Source organism: Motacilla alba, chromosome Z, assembly GCF_015832195.1.
Source record: "Motacilla alba alba isolate MOTALB_02 chromosome Z, Motacilla_alba_V1.0_pri, whole genome shotgun sequence".
Classification (NCBI taxonomy): Eukaryota; Metazoa; Chordata; class Aves; order Passeriformes; family Motacillidae; genus Motacilla; species Motacilla alba.
In genome coordinates this window covers 19,412,820-19,428,561 of record NC_052046.1, presented here as the reverse complement: position 1 = coordinate 19,428,561, position 15,742 = coordinate 19,412,820, and the positions used below count along the sequence as shown (strand labels likewise).

Sequence of the window (15,742 nt, the reverse complement as noted above, 5' to 3'; positions counted from 1 at the left end):
AAAATTATACAATCCATTCCAATTTCTTTCCCTACCCACTTCTGTATTTCCTTAAAGCTCTGATGTGTAAGAGGAAGGGAAAAGTGCTTTTACACCTATGTAGATGTCAGTTGAAGTTATCAGAATTGTGCAAATACAATAGGCCAGGAAATCCTCACCATTAATATATGCTCTGTTAGCTAGCACTCTTTTCAGGCTTTTTATTTATTACACTTGTGCTTATGATAAAGATGCATATTGTTAACATTAGAAGTCCTGCTTTTAGTAACAATTACAAGGAAATCCCACACAGGCCAAGCCATAGACTGTTTTAAAGAGTGCTATCAATTCATGTGGCACTTCACAGACACAACATATGACAAAATGCTATTTCAGCTTGTAGCATTTTACAGTCTAAATTGGGAACAAAAAGTTGTAGTTGTCAGATGTAAGGAGATGGGCAACTGCAACAAATGGAAATGCTGAATGCACTTGGAAGATTGCATGTGTGTGTACAGAAGGAAGTTACTTTACAACACACAATATTTTTATTTCATGGGGTTGTTTTGAGTTTTAGTAACAGCAGACAATCTGATTTCCAAATTTTTTAATTCAAAGTTTTTCGAGAACTGGTGGGTAAGACAGCAGAAATTTATTGAAGATAATCTAATTGAATAAAAGGAGTTTTGAGGCAAAGCCCCAAGAAGACTGAGGATGTGTATATAAAAGAGCTTCAGGTAAAGTAATGAATCCAGTTTCTGTCCACACCAGTGGTGTTAAGAAGCTACCCTAAAGGTGGAAAGGGACTGAGAATAAGGAATAAATCAGTTAAAATCCTGGGGAACAAATACTGAAATTGAAATGGCTGTATATCCTATCCCTATCCTAAATCATGTATTGGTATAGCAACACTACTTGCCAACTCCTACCATTTACAGACTATATATGTTACCAATTTTGAGTGTTTTGTCATTGTTTTGGAATATTATGCACACTGTAGCTAAGAAATCCAATAACATCCAGGACTGTATTTAGGAGTGTTGCCAGCAGGCTGAGGTAGTTGATCTTGCCCATTTGCTCAGCACTAATCAGCCCACATCTGGAGTGCTGTGTCCAGCTGTGGGCTCCCCAGCACATGGGCATGCTGTAGGAGATCCAGTGTGGGAGCACAAAACATGATTAAGGGACTGCAGGATCTCTCACGTAGTGAGTGTGAGAGAGGTGGGATTATTTAGCCTGGAAAAAAGAGGGCTCAGGAGGATCTTACCAAAATGTATAAATATCTGATGGGAGAATGTAAAGAAGACAGTGCCAGACTCTTCTCAGTGGTATCCTGTGACAGGACAAGAGGCAATGGGCACAAACTGAAATACAGGAAATTCCATCTGAGCATAAGAAAACATGTTTTAACTATGAGGGTGGTTGAACACTGCAGGAGGTTGCCCTGGAAGGTTGTATAGTCTTGATACTTGAAGTTATTAAAAACCCAAATAGACACAGACCTGAGCAATGTGCTGCTCTAGGTGACCCTGCTACAAGCAGACCAAGTGGACTAGATGATCCCCAGAGGTGCCTTCCAAACTTAACAACTCTGTGATCCTGTGATTTCCTGCAATTTCTCAGAACGAGGACAGTGCAATGTATGTGGAGAAGACTGCTGCTATGAAGTCTTGCTGGGTTTTGTTTCAAACATGAAATATGTAATTTTCTTCAAGAATGAGTAACTGGTAACTTTTAAGTGCTTTCTTAGTTTAAACATTTTCTCCCCCTTGTGTTTTCCTAAGGTATGCAAATGTGAGTTCTTACACTATAGAAACAGTGACTTTGAAACCGATTCAAAAAAGCAAGACAGAAAAAGACCTCCAGTAAATGAAAAATGTATCAGACTGCTGCATTTGCTTGGTCTTACCCGTGAAATCGGAGAATCCATGGAAGCTGTCATCATCCACCCTGCAGGCTTCCATCAGGCTACCGAAAAGGGTGCCAATGGGGTCCAAAGGGTGTCCCACCCAGCCTTCAAGATTCGTTATTGAGGTTACTCCCCTGTGGAGAAGTTCTGTGGCGAAAAACACACAGAGGAAGGAGGGAGGGAGGGAGGGAGGGAGGGAGGAGGAAAAGAGTGCTCATGTAAGCCCATCAAAACAATTACACAAGTGAAACTGCTTAAAATGCCCTCAGTACAGAATTCAAAGCATTTCCAGTGGTTCTGCATAGAAAGAGAAAATAGTATCTTTCAGGGTGAATTCACTGCCCTTGGTGAATATGTAAATGAGGAATAAGAAAAGAGAAAGAATGGAAGCCAAACTTTTTGAGCACTAGGAAAGCATATTATAGGTAAAAGATTTCAATGGCAATGTCTTTTAAAATCTCTTCCTTGATACTACTAGTACTCTTCTAAAAAGTCTGCTTGAAGAATTACAACAAGGACTTTTCTGGTAAAATATTTACAATTTGTTCACTCAAAAAGACACAGTACCCTTTTTACATTTTTAAGTTAATCTGATGGAACTGAAGTAAATGAAAATATTCTAAAATATGTTCCAATTTCATGAATTATGAGCTTATACAGCACCTCTCTCTCTCTCTGCACTAAACTCAGGATGATAGTTACTTAAAAAAACCCCAACAAATGTTTAAATGAGGTATACAAGAAAAAAATTGTCTTTTCGTAGGATCAAGAGCATTTTTAGTAATTTTAAGATTTTAGTCCACAAATACCTTCATCAGTATTTTTCTATATTCCATACTCATTACTTAGTTGGAATACAGAAAAAATATTAAGTGCAATGAATTGGAGGAAGTGTGATTGTGGTAACAGGTATTAGCTATTCCCCAAATTCGTGTCATATGGCAACAACTTCCCTTTGACACTCCCAGCTTTTTTACTCCCAGACATATAGACACAAGTAAATGATGAGAGATCAGATGCATTATTGACTACCCTCTAAAAACTGTATACAAGTCATTATGGCTGCTCTGCTTCTCTGCCTGTCACACAATAACTTGTACCTCCCTTCACTCTCTCTTGTTCACAAAACACATATCTGAGTAACCATATGCATTAAACTTTTAAGTCCTGCTTTCTCCTATTTAAATGTGCGGGGCTACAAAATGAAACACAGACATACTGTCAGGACGGCAGAGGTTATTTTAAAGAATCCATTGGTATGTAATATGAAAAAACCCAAGTAAAACATTTCATTACCTAACAAATAATAAAGACAATAGGAAGAAGTAAGGAATATTACCCAGAAGGATTCATCAGGGTGACTTCTTACTGACTCACTTTGTTCTATGTATTCTGTTGTGCCTACTTATGAGCTTCTCTAGTGTCATGCCAACCAAAGGCTTCAATCATCTCGTCAGAGACATTTAACTTAAAATCACACAAGGGGTTACATGGGCAGATCAGCCACATAAAAGCTAAGCAGAAGCATGGGGTGTTTGCTGAACAAAAAGTCTAAAGCTGGGCTGTAGCTGCAGTTTGCCTCCGGTTATAGAGACCAGAATATTCTGTGGTATTAAAAGAGTATTTTAAAAATTACCCATGAAATTAAAAAATAAAAAAAGCAGTGAGTGACAACACAGAAACAACTAATTTGTTTCAGGGCAGGATGGATCACATTTCATGCACTTTTTAAAAATGATAACAGAATATTAGGCAATAGCTACAGAAACTGCTCACAAGGAAAGGAATTTAACAGAGGTACTGAATGTCTACATGCTGCAGAAGCAACTGCAAATCAAAAGGAGTACTGTTACAACCAGCATACTTGCAACAGATTTCTCACACTTGCCAGTGGTATGAACACACCCACTGACATAGACACCTCCCCCTTCTTAACAAAAAACATTTCAAAAAAAGACTTACTCCTTTTTTCTATGTGAAAAAAAATACAAAGGTACATAGGAACTGCAGCTAAAATTTTTTCAGGTAGGTGCATATCTTATCTTCTATATGCTCATTTCTGGGAAAACATCTGAACACACACTTGGAAAAATTTACACATATAATTTCACACTGGTATATTTTACTACAATGCATGAGGATACACACAGTTTATAAAAACAGAGAAGATCTAAAATAAAATTTGAATGAAAGGATTAATGTAGCAGTTGAGAAAGTAATTCCAGTTTTTCTACATACACTCTTCTACCACAAAGCCACCCCCTTGATCCACTGCCTCTTCTAACTACAGAGGTTCAGAGCAGAATTATTTTGGGTTGCAAGGATCACATACCACAGAAACTATATCTGATGGAGAACACCCCTTCAAAAAAATGGTAGTGGCTCAGTGAAATACCACAAAATATTTTATAAAAAATGGCATTAAAAAAACCAAACAAAACTAAAAACACCCCAACCAATCAAACAACCAAAAAAATCCCCACACAAAAAGTGAATCCCCTCTCTACAGAGAAACTAAAATTTTAAGCGTTGTAAGAGATTCTCTTGGAACACACTGCCAGATTTGATGAATTTTTGTAGTTCAGACTTTGCCTCATTGTACCCTCTAGACTTAAACTTCAGCATATAAAGCTCAGCAAAATCACAGATCAGAGAAAAAAAAATTAAACACCTGACATGCCAAATGCAATGTGACCCTGTAAACAGGGTTTATTTTAATTCTGTAACCAAAACCTCTGATTGGCATAAAGGCCCTATCATATATATTGGAGAAAGCTGATAAGAGCCCTGCACAGCTCACAACACAGTTGAGAGAAAACTTCTGACATCCAGAATGTGACATTTACCACCATCCAGACTGAAGAGTTAAAAGCCATCTCTTTCACTGTAGTTTCAAAACAAATCTCCTCATGCGAACTTCCTGGTGTTACTGTCAACTTGCACACCCTTTGCCCTCCTCTTCCCCACATTTACCTTTCTTCTGAGCCCGAAACATTTCCAGCTGTTTCTGCTGCTGCCTCCTTAGTGTATTAACAATAGCTATTGCTAGCCTCAGTGCTTCTCGTGGGTATCCATGAGATCGTAATGCATCCACCCTTGCGCAGGCTGTAGGAACATGTTCTAAAACAGAGAAAGTAACTGAAGAATAGCAGTGCCTCCATAAATGTAGTGGCCTGTTTTGCTAAGTTACTCAAAAGGGCTTTTTTGTTTCAATTTTTCTGTTTTGTTTTGTTTTTAAAACTATGCAAGAGAGACTTAAAGGACTACTTCTGAGCCAATTTTTCAAGGGAGCCTGTGTTCTTTTTGCCAGGCTTTTCATCCATCTCCCCACCACCTCCCCCCTCAAAATATTGCCATAGAAAATGAACAAAGCACCAAGTCATGGAAACATCTTTCCTGTTTAGCCACTTACCATGCCAAAGGGGCCACCCCTGAGAGTCAAAGAGCAAGTTTTCAGTGTCGTCATGGTAACAGTAGTTGGTGTACAGGTCACTGCTGATAATGTGCTGTAAGTGGCTGTCCTGCCAGTGCAGATCACATGCCTCAATGGCTCGAGTAAACACTGTCCGATGCGGCCTGCTCGATGAATCTGTCATTTTCACAGGTTTAGAAAGCTGCATCAGCTTTTACTCATTCATACATGAATCAGTCATTGACAGTATTCCTGTCTTCTGCTTATTCACCAACCCCTAGCTGATGGCAGTCTGCCTTGTCCTCTCTCCACCAAGCAGCCCGCAGATGACATTTCACATCCTATTATTACCCAAGAGCTCAGACAACATGTGTGCCATTCATCTTCCATTCAGAGAGAGATCTAGAAACCAGCACAGCTGATGGCAGACAGGACTCTGCACAGAGAATTGCTACAGGTGAAGGATCATTCAACAGCAAGTACAAACTAGACTGTGTATGGCACTCAAACATCCCCAGCATCTCTCCTTAGATCCACAACTGTCAAAATAAAGAAGGGATAAACTGCATAAAAGATCTGTAGCTTTTCTTTCTGAGAAGTGACACTAATTTTGAGCACTAGTATAACTTTCTTGGTCATGAACATAAACAAATACTATTAATAAAGTGAGGTTCTGAAGCCATGAGGCTGACATAATCCTCACTGGACATCTTCCTATGGCAAAGTTTCTCTAGTGACACGGCACTGCATCTATCAATGCTCAGAAGCCATGTCAGAGTTACCAACAGCATGTCCAGGTTGGTCTGAACATGATGAGCAAGCAAAATACCTCTCTAAGGGGTCATTTGCTGAAAGAACTCATCTTCCTGCCTAGATGTGAAATTCAATAATGAATCAAGTTTTTTCCTTCACAGGTGATCTTCCAAGAAAAATAAACAACAATAAACCTGACTAAGTGCAGATCTGACACTTATCAAAAAATTAAATTTTAACTTTATTGCAATTGTATGCAGTATGTATTATTACTGATGGTTTGAGGACTATGAACAGTTTTACCCACAAAAACACCCTGCGCTTTGCCTAGTTATTAGCAGTCATCTTTGTCTGAAGATGACTGTCCAAAGCTTCTGTCAGATTTGATAATCACATTTGAGATTAAAAAGCATGATATTGGGTGCAAAGACACATCCTCCAAGACGGTAGCAATGCAGCTGCACCCTCCACACACCTGATAATGCGGATGGCACATACACAGCACATCGTACAGACAGATGCTTCAGTTTCTCACATACAAGTTTCATGTAGTTTTAAAAAATCCCTTTTTAAACAGCTATCAAGGCTTTGTAACTGCAAACAAAATAAAAACCCCAATAGCAGAAGGAGCACTAGAGTACAGTCAAGCAAAAAACAGCAGGCTTTTACACAACACACTTCAAGGACATCCAATTTTCATGCAACAATACTTAGAAGCAAGTGAAAAGTTAGAAGACCTAACAAAACACAGATACCTGCTCTGAAAGTGTTACAGCCACAGTATAACAAAAAAACCCACATATTTATTCTTCTGCAAAGATAGCATTAGTACAACTGATTTTCACTGGTCAGTCCTCAACAAGAAAGTTACTTGTCCCAGGAAAGAGTGTTGAATTCTGCAAGGCTAGAGTATAAGATAGAAATCGTATGTTGCAGTCAGTGCATACGTTTAGGCTCACCTTGGTTAGCATTTGCACCCTGAGGCAAAGCATTGGTTAAATTGGGCAGCTCGTTTCCATGGTTTCCATCTTCCCAAGGACAAACATCCACATTGTTCCATTTTTTCAGCTGTTTTAGCCAACTGGACTTCTGCTCCAACTTGCAGTGGGGATTTAAGACTATACACATCCACAGAGCACCTGATTTTAAAAGAATTGCTAAATTATGTTTTCTATTAAAACTGCAGCAGCCAATGACTAATTGCAAACTTCTACAGCATATACTTTTTCTCCACTCAAAGGCTACACTGCTTGCTTCCCAGCTACGCTTAACACTGCACAGACTGAATTACTGACACATGTACTTGGGCTGGCATGGCCAATCTGAAGCAGCTGAAAGATGGTACCAAGCCAGCCATCCCTATTAAAAGGCATTAGTAGGTCTTTTGTATTAGAAATCCAGAGTTCTTAGTATGTATGGGAATGGCTCATCAGACAGGAACATCACTCAAAGGCAAAAAAGAATTCACATAAAGTTACAGAAGTTACATTAACCAAGTTTTTTTTTCCTAATTCTTGTATCAGAAGTGAATGTTGTTTTATACTAATGAGAACTATGTATCTTTCAGCTTCACATTACGGGAACCAAAGACACACATTAGTGACAAGCATCTTGCAAACATATACTTTCACACTCAGAACCAATCAGAAGTACTCATGTAATTCATTCCCAAATGCATCGGGGTCTCAGATAACCACTACACACTAGTTTTGTACAGTGTCTTATTCCTTTATAGGAATAAGACATTTTTACAGCAATTACTTCAGTAATATGGTTATTCTAGAAAATTTGTTTTACATTTTCTGTTTAGGGAGTTCTAAGGGAAGGCTAATTTGTGCTGACAAATCACATACCACCACTTCATAAACTGCTCCCAGAAACTGTATATAGCACAGCAGGCATAAAGGTATCTGGGTGTCTAGAGGTAATTTTCAAATGGAAAAGTTTTTCTGTAAATCAGCTGTCCCTTCATCAGCTTGAACTTTGACAGAAGCATGAAGACATCTGAAAGTACTGTTTAGCAACAGTTCATTTGCTCATTAAGGGCTTTCCTTATACACTAAAAGAGATCACAAGAATATGCTCAGACTATACAATGTTCATGATAGGCCAGAAAAAAACCCGAAGAATAAAAATGCAGCTGGTTCTTTTAGGATAACAAATGTCTCCCATTCTGGGATTCTTTTGCTAACTAAAAATGCAAAATTAATACCCAGGGCACAGGGCATTGCATCACATTCATTCCTAAAGTAACTCAGGTAGGACACAGCACAGAAGCCAATGGAAACACAGCATGATTCTTAAAGTTAAGTCTCCTGCTATTCGACACTAACATATTAGGGGAAGCAATATCAAAAAAATCTGAAAACCAAAACAAAATACAGTATGTTACTATTCAGAACACCAGAGAGACACTAAACTATTGCAGTTTATTACTGCATGGTAGATTAGAGTACAGCAGGTGTTCTGGGTTCAGAAGTGTCAGAAACTTGCCATGGGGGTGAATAAGGCCAATGCCACTTTTAAAAACTTCTTTTCTTATTTTAAAATATTATTTTCTTTAGACACACTTGCCAGCACACTTCACTCTCCAAAAGGAGTCAAATTACAACTGTTTCTTATTATTAAGCATCAATGATTCAGTACTGCCCAAGACAAAATGTCTGCATTTCTTGTAATCTGCAAAACAAAACACAAGATGCAGCACATCGGAAAGCCTTGGAGAACAGTTGTAGGCTTGCTTATTTATTTTAAAAATCAAGTATCACTTGAAGGCATTACACTGTACCTCTCAGCATCTAACAAAACAACCCAAGCAAAATCCAAAAACACCAAAACAAAAACCAACAACAACAAAAAATGCCAAAGAACAACCAAACAAAAAACAAAACAAGAACCCCAAAAACCACAAAAAAACCCAAAACCAAAACCCCCAAGAACCCACCAATGTAATGCTTTGTAACCAGATTCCCAGCGTAGTCAGACTAAAGCAAAAGCAAAGTGGAATATCTTAAACCCACTCAGTAAGTATTTCAATCATCCATCATGGAAGGCAGAACACACACTACTGTGCTGTACCATACTGCAACAGAATAAGCGGCTTTTTTCTCCCCTCTTCATCTGAGGAACACCACTAGAGGCAAGATAATTCACCAGCCTCCTAAGGAAGCTCACCTACACATATGGTCGATCTATAAGGCAGGAGAAGGCAAGATAACCCAAAGTACTAACATTCTCTAAAAATATCTGTAGTTTCATGTGGGAAACTATGTCAAGGCTAACTACATTGTTAGTAGTCATTGTCTCTGAAACTCAGGCACTTTTCATGTAAAGAATGATTGTATTTCAAATAAACCCTTCACAACCTACTTAAAATTTCAATAGAACCTACAACTGCACCCTGCTCCTTTATGACCAGAGAAAGCTGCATGCAACATCTGAGATCTCTAACAGCTTTGATGGCTGTTGATTCCCTGCAGGAAGAGGAGTGTGAGACAAAACTCCTCCACCTGAAGAAGAAAGGAACAGGAAGAGCTCCTGTAGTGCTACAAAGTGTACCACCTGTAAGAAGGATGCAAAATGCCAATGACCCCATGCTCTTCAATCTATTTAGATTCCTAGGTCTTTTTGGTTAGTTTGGGTTTTAGTGAGGTTTCTTGTGGTTTTTTTGGTATAATTCTTTTTCCTTCTCCCCTCTCTCTGTCCCTGCCCAAAGTGTATGCACTTACTTCTATTCATATCTCTTCCTACTTCTGCTTCCTAAACACCTTCCCCCTCCCCTGACATGTGCTCCATTCTGGCTGTTTGAACTCACTGATTCCTGCCCAGCTCCTTGTGCTGAAAAGTCTGAGGAAAAATGTTCACTTGTGTCCACTTGTATCATATGTCAAGTGGCAGGAGCCTGGAGGATATTCTTATTTGACTCTGATGCTGCTCAGTGGAAGCCCCCTGGAACTAGCCCTTAAATGTCAACACCAACCTAAAGGCAAACCCTAGTCTCAAACAAGAGAGTTTCTATTTCTGCCTGATGGCTCCCATTTGGGGAAGCTGCTGACCATGTTTACCCTTTACTACTCAAACGGCTCATGGACAAAATAAAGGACAGGTACTCATAATTTGCAAGAAAGGTATCAGAATCAATTTCCAGCAACTTCAGCCTAAAAACTGCTGTTGGCAATAGTTCATGCTCCAAAGTAATTGGAACACATTCCAAAATACATTCCTACCATTCTTAAATTCACATGTTTGGTTACCTTTAATGTCACCAATGCAAACTACAATATGAACAAAAGTCTCATTAAATAGTAATACTTTTTAAAAAGAGACATCTCCCAAAGTATTTGTGTGTACAGACTGCCTCTCTCTAACATAGCTCTCTCTCACTCCTATCTCCTTTTCCCCAGAATTTTTTCCATACTGGCTCTCAGCAGGCTGATACATCTTCCCCCCACCCCAAACTGCATGCTACTAGAATACAAATGAAGTTCTTATTTAAATTCCTAGACTCTAATTTATGTCTTTTCAGTATAAAACTCCTCTCAGCACAGTGCCAAAACAATCACAATTCAATATACGAGAAGTTTTCCCCAGAAAATATTTGGAAAATATGACATGTTGTAACTGCAATTTGATACTTATTTCACAAGGGAAAGGGTATTAGAGCTGTCACACTGCAGTGAGGAATTGCCTATTTTGAGTCAACACTAATCTCTTGACCTGAAAAAAGCCCTGGTTCAGACAGACCTCCTTTTGAAAATGCATAATTATCATTCATCTTTAGTGTTCATCACACCACCAAAAAAAAAAAAAAAAAAAATAAAGGAAGAAGCCTTCCTTGTCCATACAAGGGAATATCAATACTTTTATGTTTCTCTTCAGACATTCGTACCTTTGAATTTATGGGAGAGCGTGCCTTTACATTGATCAGAATTTAACTACACAAGCTGAAAAACTTTAAGAGCATTAAGTCACTGTAAAATTGGATGTAGTATAGAAGAGTAGGATAACTACACATCTTCTGTACACACGTATCCATGAAGCTAAAGGAAGTGCAAGGAATGCGTATAGAGTCTCCCAAGAGATTAAGCATAGCCCATTGTTCACAAAACCCATTATATTTTACTCTTGCCCCAATAAGTGGGAAGGTGGTGATGGAAACAATTTCAGGGGGGGTCCTAGGACACTGATCATTTGAGGACCCAGCATACAGTTCTGTTCATCTGTTTGATTACACTCTGCTTTTCCTAAAAACACTATGCTATCTTTGTCAGGGCTGCTGTACAGCTGAGTTTGGGTCAGCATTTCCTTAATTACAACACCTGTGTAATTAATTGCTAAGACTTGGCCTTTGCTTTGGAATTATACATTTCATATACTTTAGGTCAAACAGTGCATTTCCAAAATTAAAATATTCAAGAAACAGATGCTGTAACATTTCTTTGCCCTTTCCATTAATGCGCAACTTTATCTTGAAAAATAAGCTACAGGACCATTTCAAAGAAAGTAGAGCCAGGTAATCAAGATCATTCCCTCTGCCCAAGAGACAAGACATCTTCAGCACCTGCTGCACACTTGCCACTGTGCCCCACTTGAGATTAATCAATTCTATTACAAAAGCATCATCTTCCAGCATTGAAAGTGCCAGAAGAAAAAGAATATTGGCAGAGAGAACCTATGAATGCTTTTAAGTGTGTAAGTGTCAGCAAAGAAGTTTAAAGTGGTTTATATCTGTATTTTAAACACATACCCGCTTTCACTGGGACAGACACTTGGAAACCTCAAAGAAGGTACTGTGTGGTGTTTATTGCTTCTGAACGAGAAGGACAAGTGCCTTCAGAATAACTGGCAAAGCCGCTGCCCTTCTCCAGGCATGGAGAGATCTCCACCAGAACAAAGCATAATCACAAGTCCCACTGGAGACTGCTACAATTAAACAGTTGCTTTTACAGAACAGTAAAGATAGGCAAAGTGCTTCAGGACTGTTCCCTCTTCAATTAGAACATCAAGGAAAACTACTCTCAGCACTCAGTTGCATGCAAGTTGCAATTTTATTCACAAAAATTCCTTAATGCATTCTGGTTTCAATATTTAGCCTTCAGAACAAAGGTTTTCTTTGGGTGTTGTGTTTCTTGAAGAAGAGAGTGTTTCATTTTGCACTAATTCATTCTATTACTGAATTGAACTTTGATGTATTGATCTTGACAAGAGCTTCATGCTGATTGTATTGTGTATGATAGCATAATCACTCCCCTTGCATTTCACACTAGCTGGCTGATTAATGAAATAGATTACCTGCAGCAATGATGGCATGAGGGAATCACTGCCCTTCTGTAGGCTAGCCTCCAAGCACACATTTCAGAGGGGGAAGTGTAAAACAGAGACAAAATAAAATGCCTAATTCCTTAAGCTTCTCTTTCTTGCTGCTTGCTGCTGCTGTAAGGGTTAAAAGGCACATGTGCATTTAGCTCAAACAGGTATTTACATCTTGAGATTCTATTCTAAGGTATCAGCAACCACATGACGTGATTTCTATATCAAGTAGCTACAAACTTCTGCTTTCTCTTTCTGTGTTTTCAACTTTTAACACAATGGAATAAGGAATCAACCACACACTTCTGACATTTTGCATGACCCTGTTTTTCTGGGTTATGACCTTTCAAGAATGTTTTAAAAACTCCTGTATCTTTGCAGACACTCTGCCATTTGACCAAAGGGTTTCAAAGGTTTTCAAAGAACAGGAATTTGCTTGAAAGGTGCAGTTTACAGTGTGTCAGTGGACTAAGATCTCCCCAAGAGAACATTATGGATCAGTCATGTGTTCATCTACAGTGCTCTATAACCTAACCACCTTAGCAAGACAGGGGCTATTAGTCTACAAAGCTGAGGAAAGTATAAAGAACCTGCAAATGAACCTCACTTTCCTCATATTTAGAAAACTATTTAATAATTTGTGAAGGCAAAAGCACTGCTAATACTAACATATATAATACAAAAATTGTGCTTTATCTTAATATAACTCTTCACAATTTTAACTAGCTGCCTATATTTACAGCTAGGTAGTGAACACAAAGTACGCTCCTGACCAAAATATGTACCAGATATTTTACCAATTACTTTAGCTAGCAATATATTCTCAGTAGTAACAGTTTATCTTCAGGGACTTCAAGAATTTTCAGAAAGTGGATGTGACTCTAACTATAAATGCATTAAGCTACTTCCATATAAATTTATCCTTGAGATGAATGAATTCCTCTCACAGTTAATTTTTAAAGAGGCAGAACAGGAGATGTTTGTCCAACAAAACAAGCTATTAATAAAGCAGAGAGATGAAAATACCTCTCCTTTACAAAAAAACCAAACAAAAACCAAAAACAAACAAACGAAAAAAAATCCCTACCAGAAACATGGAGCAAGTGCAAACCCTCCCATGCATAGTGGGAATTACAACTGCCGCAACTATTCTCACAGAACATAAATAATGCACTGTAACTGACCAAAGGAATACATTCTGATTGTCTAGTTTGAATTCCTTCCTACACTTTTGTTTCCCAAGTCACTTTCATCTTCCAGTCCAAACATGACTGCTGAGTTTTTACAAAAACAGCATACTTCAATTACAACTTCTAATATAAGAATCTAGCACAGCAGCTGGCTAGACAGCTTACTGACTACTTACCACAATGCAAAATTCTAAGGTTATTTCTAGCTTTTTAGTTAGATTTCTCCAGCTCCAATTGTAATTTTCAGCTACCTTTTGTGGGTTTAGAAGAACAGCCTTCCCTATAAATTTTTTAGTCTATATAATAGATAAATTATAAAGGATTTCCTTAGTCTTGACTTGACACACCCAAGTGGATTGATATTCTTGCACCTCTCACTTCCAATTTTTGAGATTTTTTTTCCAGTATTCATTCAAGACAAGAAAAAAAAAAGGAAAATTGCACAAGACTAGATGGGTGAACCACATGTAAAGCCCAGAAGTCAGTGAAGACTCAGTAATTCTTCCTCATGAATCTATCACTTCTCTCTAGCTCTGGTATTTAGTAGAAGTGGCATTGGAAAATTCAATGGCAGCCTAATGTTACTGAAGTATGAAAAATAACACTAGGGGAAAATAACACCAGTTATCAGCTTGGATTAGAGTAAAACTCTGTCCTTAATTTTTGCAGACATGATTCCACAGTTAGGGCTGCAAAGAATTGTGCACCAGCTTCAATAAGCAACATTTTTTAGGACATTTGTAAGTAAATCAGTTCAACACCACAGAAATTTAAAAAAACAACTGCTTTAATGCAGGTACTTACAAAAAATCTGAAGTACTTTCCAACCAACTAAACAAAACAGAAATGCAACTTGCTGTATGGCATTAAAAATAAACACCTCAAGCTATGCTTACACACTAAAGGTAATTACTGTGACCATTATTTCTGAAATCTGATAAATACCACAGGATTAGCTCAGCTGGTTAGAGCATGGTTCTAATATCACAAGGTTGTGGGTTTGATCCCCATATGGCCCATTCACTTATGAGCTGGATTCAATGATCCTTCTGGGTCCCTTCCAACTCAGAATATTCTGTGAAATTACCTAAAAAAACCCATTTTTACTGTCATACTCTGGCCTCACATACACCCTCATTTCAAATACTATTATGGCAATGTCAGTAATGGAGGAAGAAGGAAATGATCCCCAGAGAAGGTGGATGAAATCCATCTTTGCAGAACAGCAGCCTGGCTTCATTCACTGAGGAAATGAAGTTGACAGCATCAACCAAGACACTGTAGGGCTATGACAGCAATTTAAGTTGTCATCCATAACTCAGGTCTTAGAAAAGTAAAACTGTCTTGTGATGCTAATTCTGACCTACTGTTAATTTAGGACCCCCAACAACAGAAATCATTCAAAGACACTGACATAAATCAACAGCTTGTTCTGTGAAAAAGCAGGTGTCACCTTAAGTGCATGACCTGAGGGTACATGTGTTTCATAAGACAGCTGAGACTAAACAATATTAATGTAACCACTACTTTAGCAAAGATAGCCTACTGGATATGATACAGTTTAAGACACAAATACGTCTAAGATACCACTCTACCTAGAAAGTCCCACAATGACTGACCAACAGAAATGGTGTATCCAACCTCCCTTCAAAAACAGGACTTCCTACAGCTTTCATTTCAAGACCAGAAAATGCCCTATGGGAAACTGATTAATTTATACCTAGAAATCTGAAGTTAACTTTATTTTGTACAAGTGCAGGGCATGGGTACTTTCTTTAGCTTTAAGGCAATATATGATGCAGTTATAAGTAGGTCTACTCAACAATATAAAGACAATATGCATATAAACTTGGCAGTCACATTTCAAACTCAGGGTCTTGTACTGTTTTATAAAAACCATAAAATACAGGGGAAAGTAAATGTCTCTACTATATGGCTGACTCTAAAAAGGGACTGCATGAAGTATGCAGGTCCAGAAAAATGGTACTAGAGCACCAAAACTGTAGCGAATGCTTAACTTTATCCATTCTTTTTCATGCCAGCCCTGAAGTAATCATTAAGTCTGGCACCAGGAAGGAATTTCTCTAGAAGCATGCTGGCAACAACCATAGCTGCTTTTGTCCTTTTTCCCCCCTCCACTTAAGCACTAAGCACAGATAATCTGTTCAGAACATCTGGCACATCCCATTC

The 15,742-nt window shown here is 38.3% G+C and overlaps 1 protein-coding gene across 4 annotated transcripts in view; it reads right to left on the bottom strand.

The window, feature by feature from the left end:
* The window catches only part of ZSWIM6 (zinc finger SWIM-type containing 6), a 114,814-nt gene that overhangs the window by 21,979 nt on the left and 77,093 nt on the right, over positions 1-15,742 (bottom strand). For all 4 annotated transcript variants that reach the window (XR_005255519.1, XM_038125856.1, XM_038125854.1 and 1 more), the window contains 4 exons: positions 7,013-7,192; positions 5,301-5,477; positions 4,862-5,008; positions 1,889-2,035 (listed from right to left, as the gene is read on the bottom strand). Coding sequence is in view for 3 of the 4 variants with exons in the window: in XM_038125856.1 (XP_037981784.1) it covers positions 1,889-2,035; positions 4,862-5,008; positions 5,301-5,477; positions 7,013-7,192 (651 nt within the window). In the remaining variant the exon portion in view is untranslated. The remainder of the gene's footprint in view (positions 1-1,888; positions 2,036-4,861; positions 5,009-5,300; positions 5,478-7,012; positions 7,193-15,742) is intronic.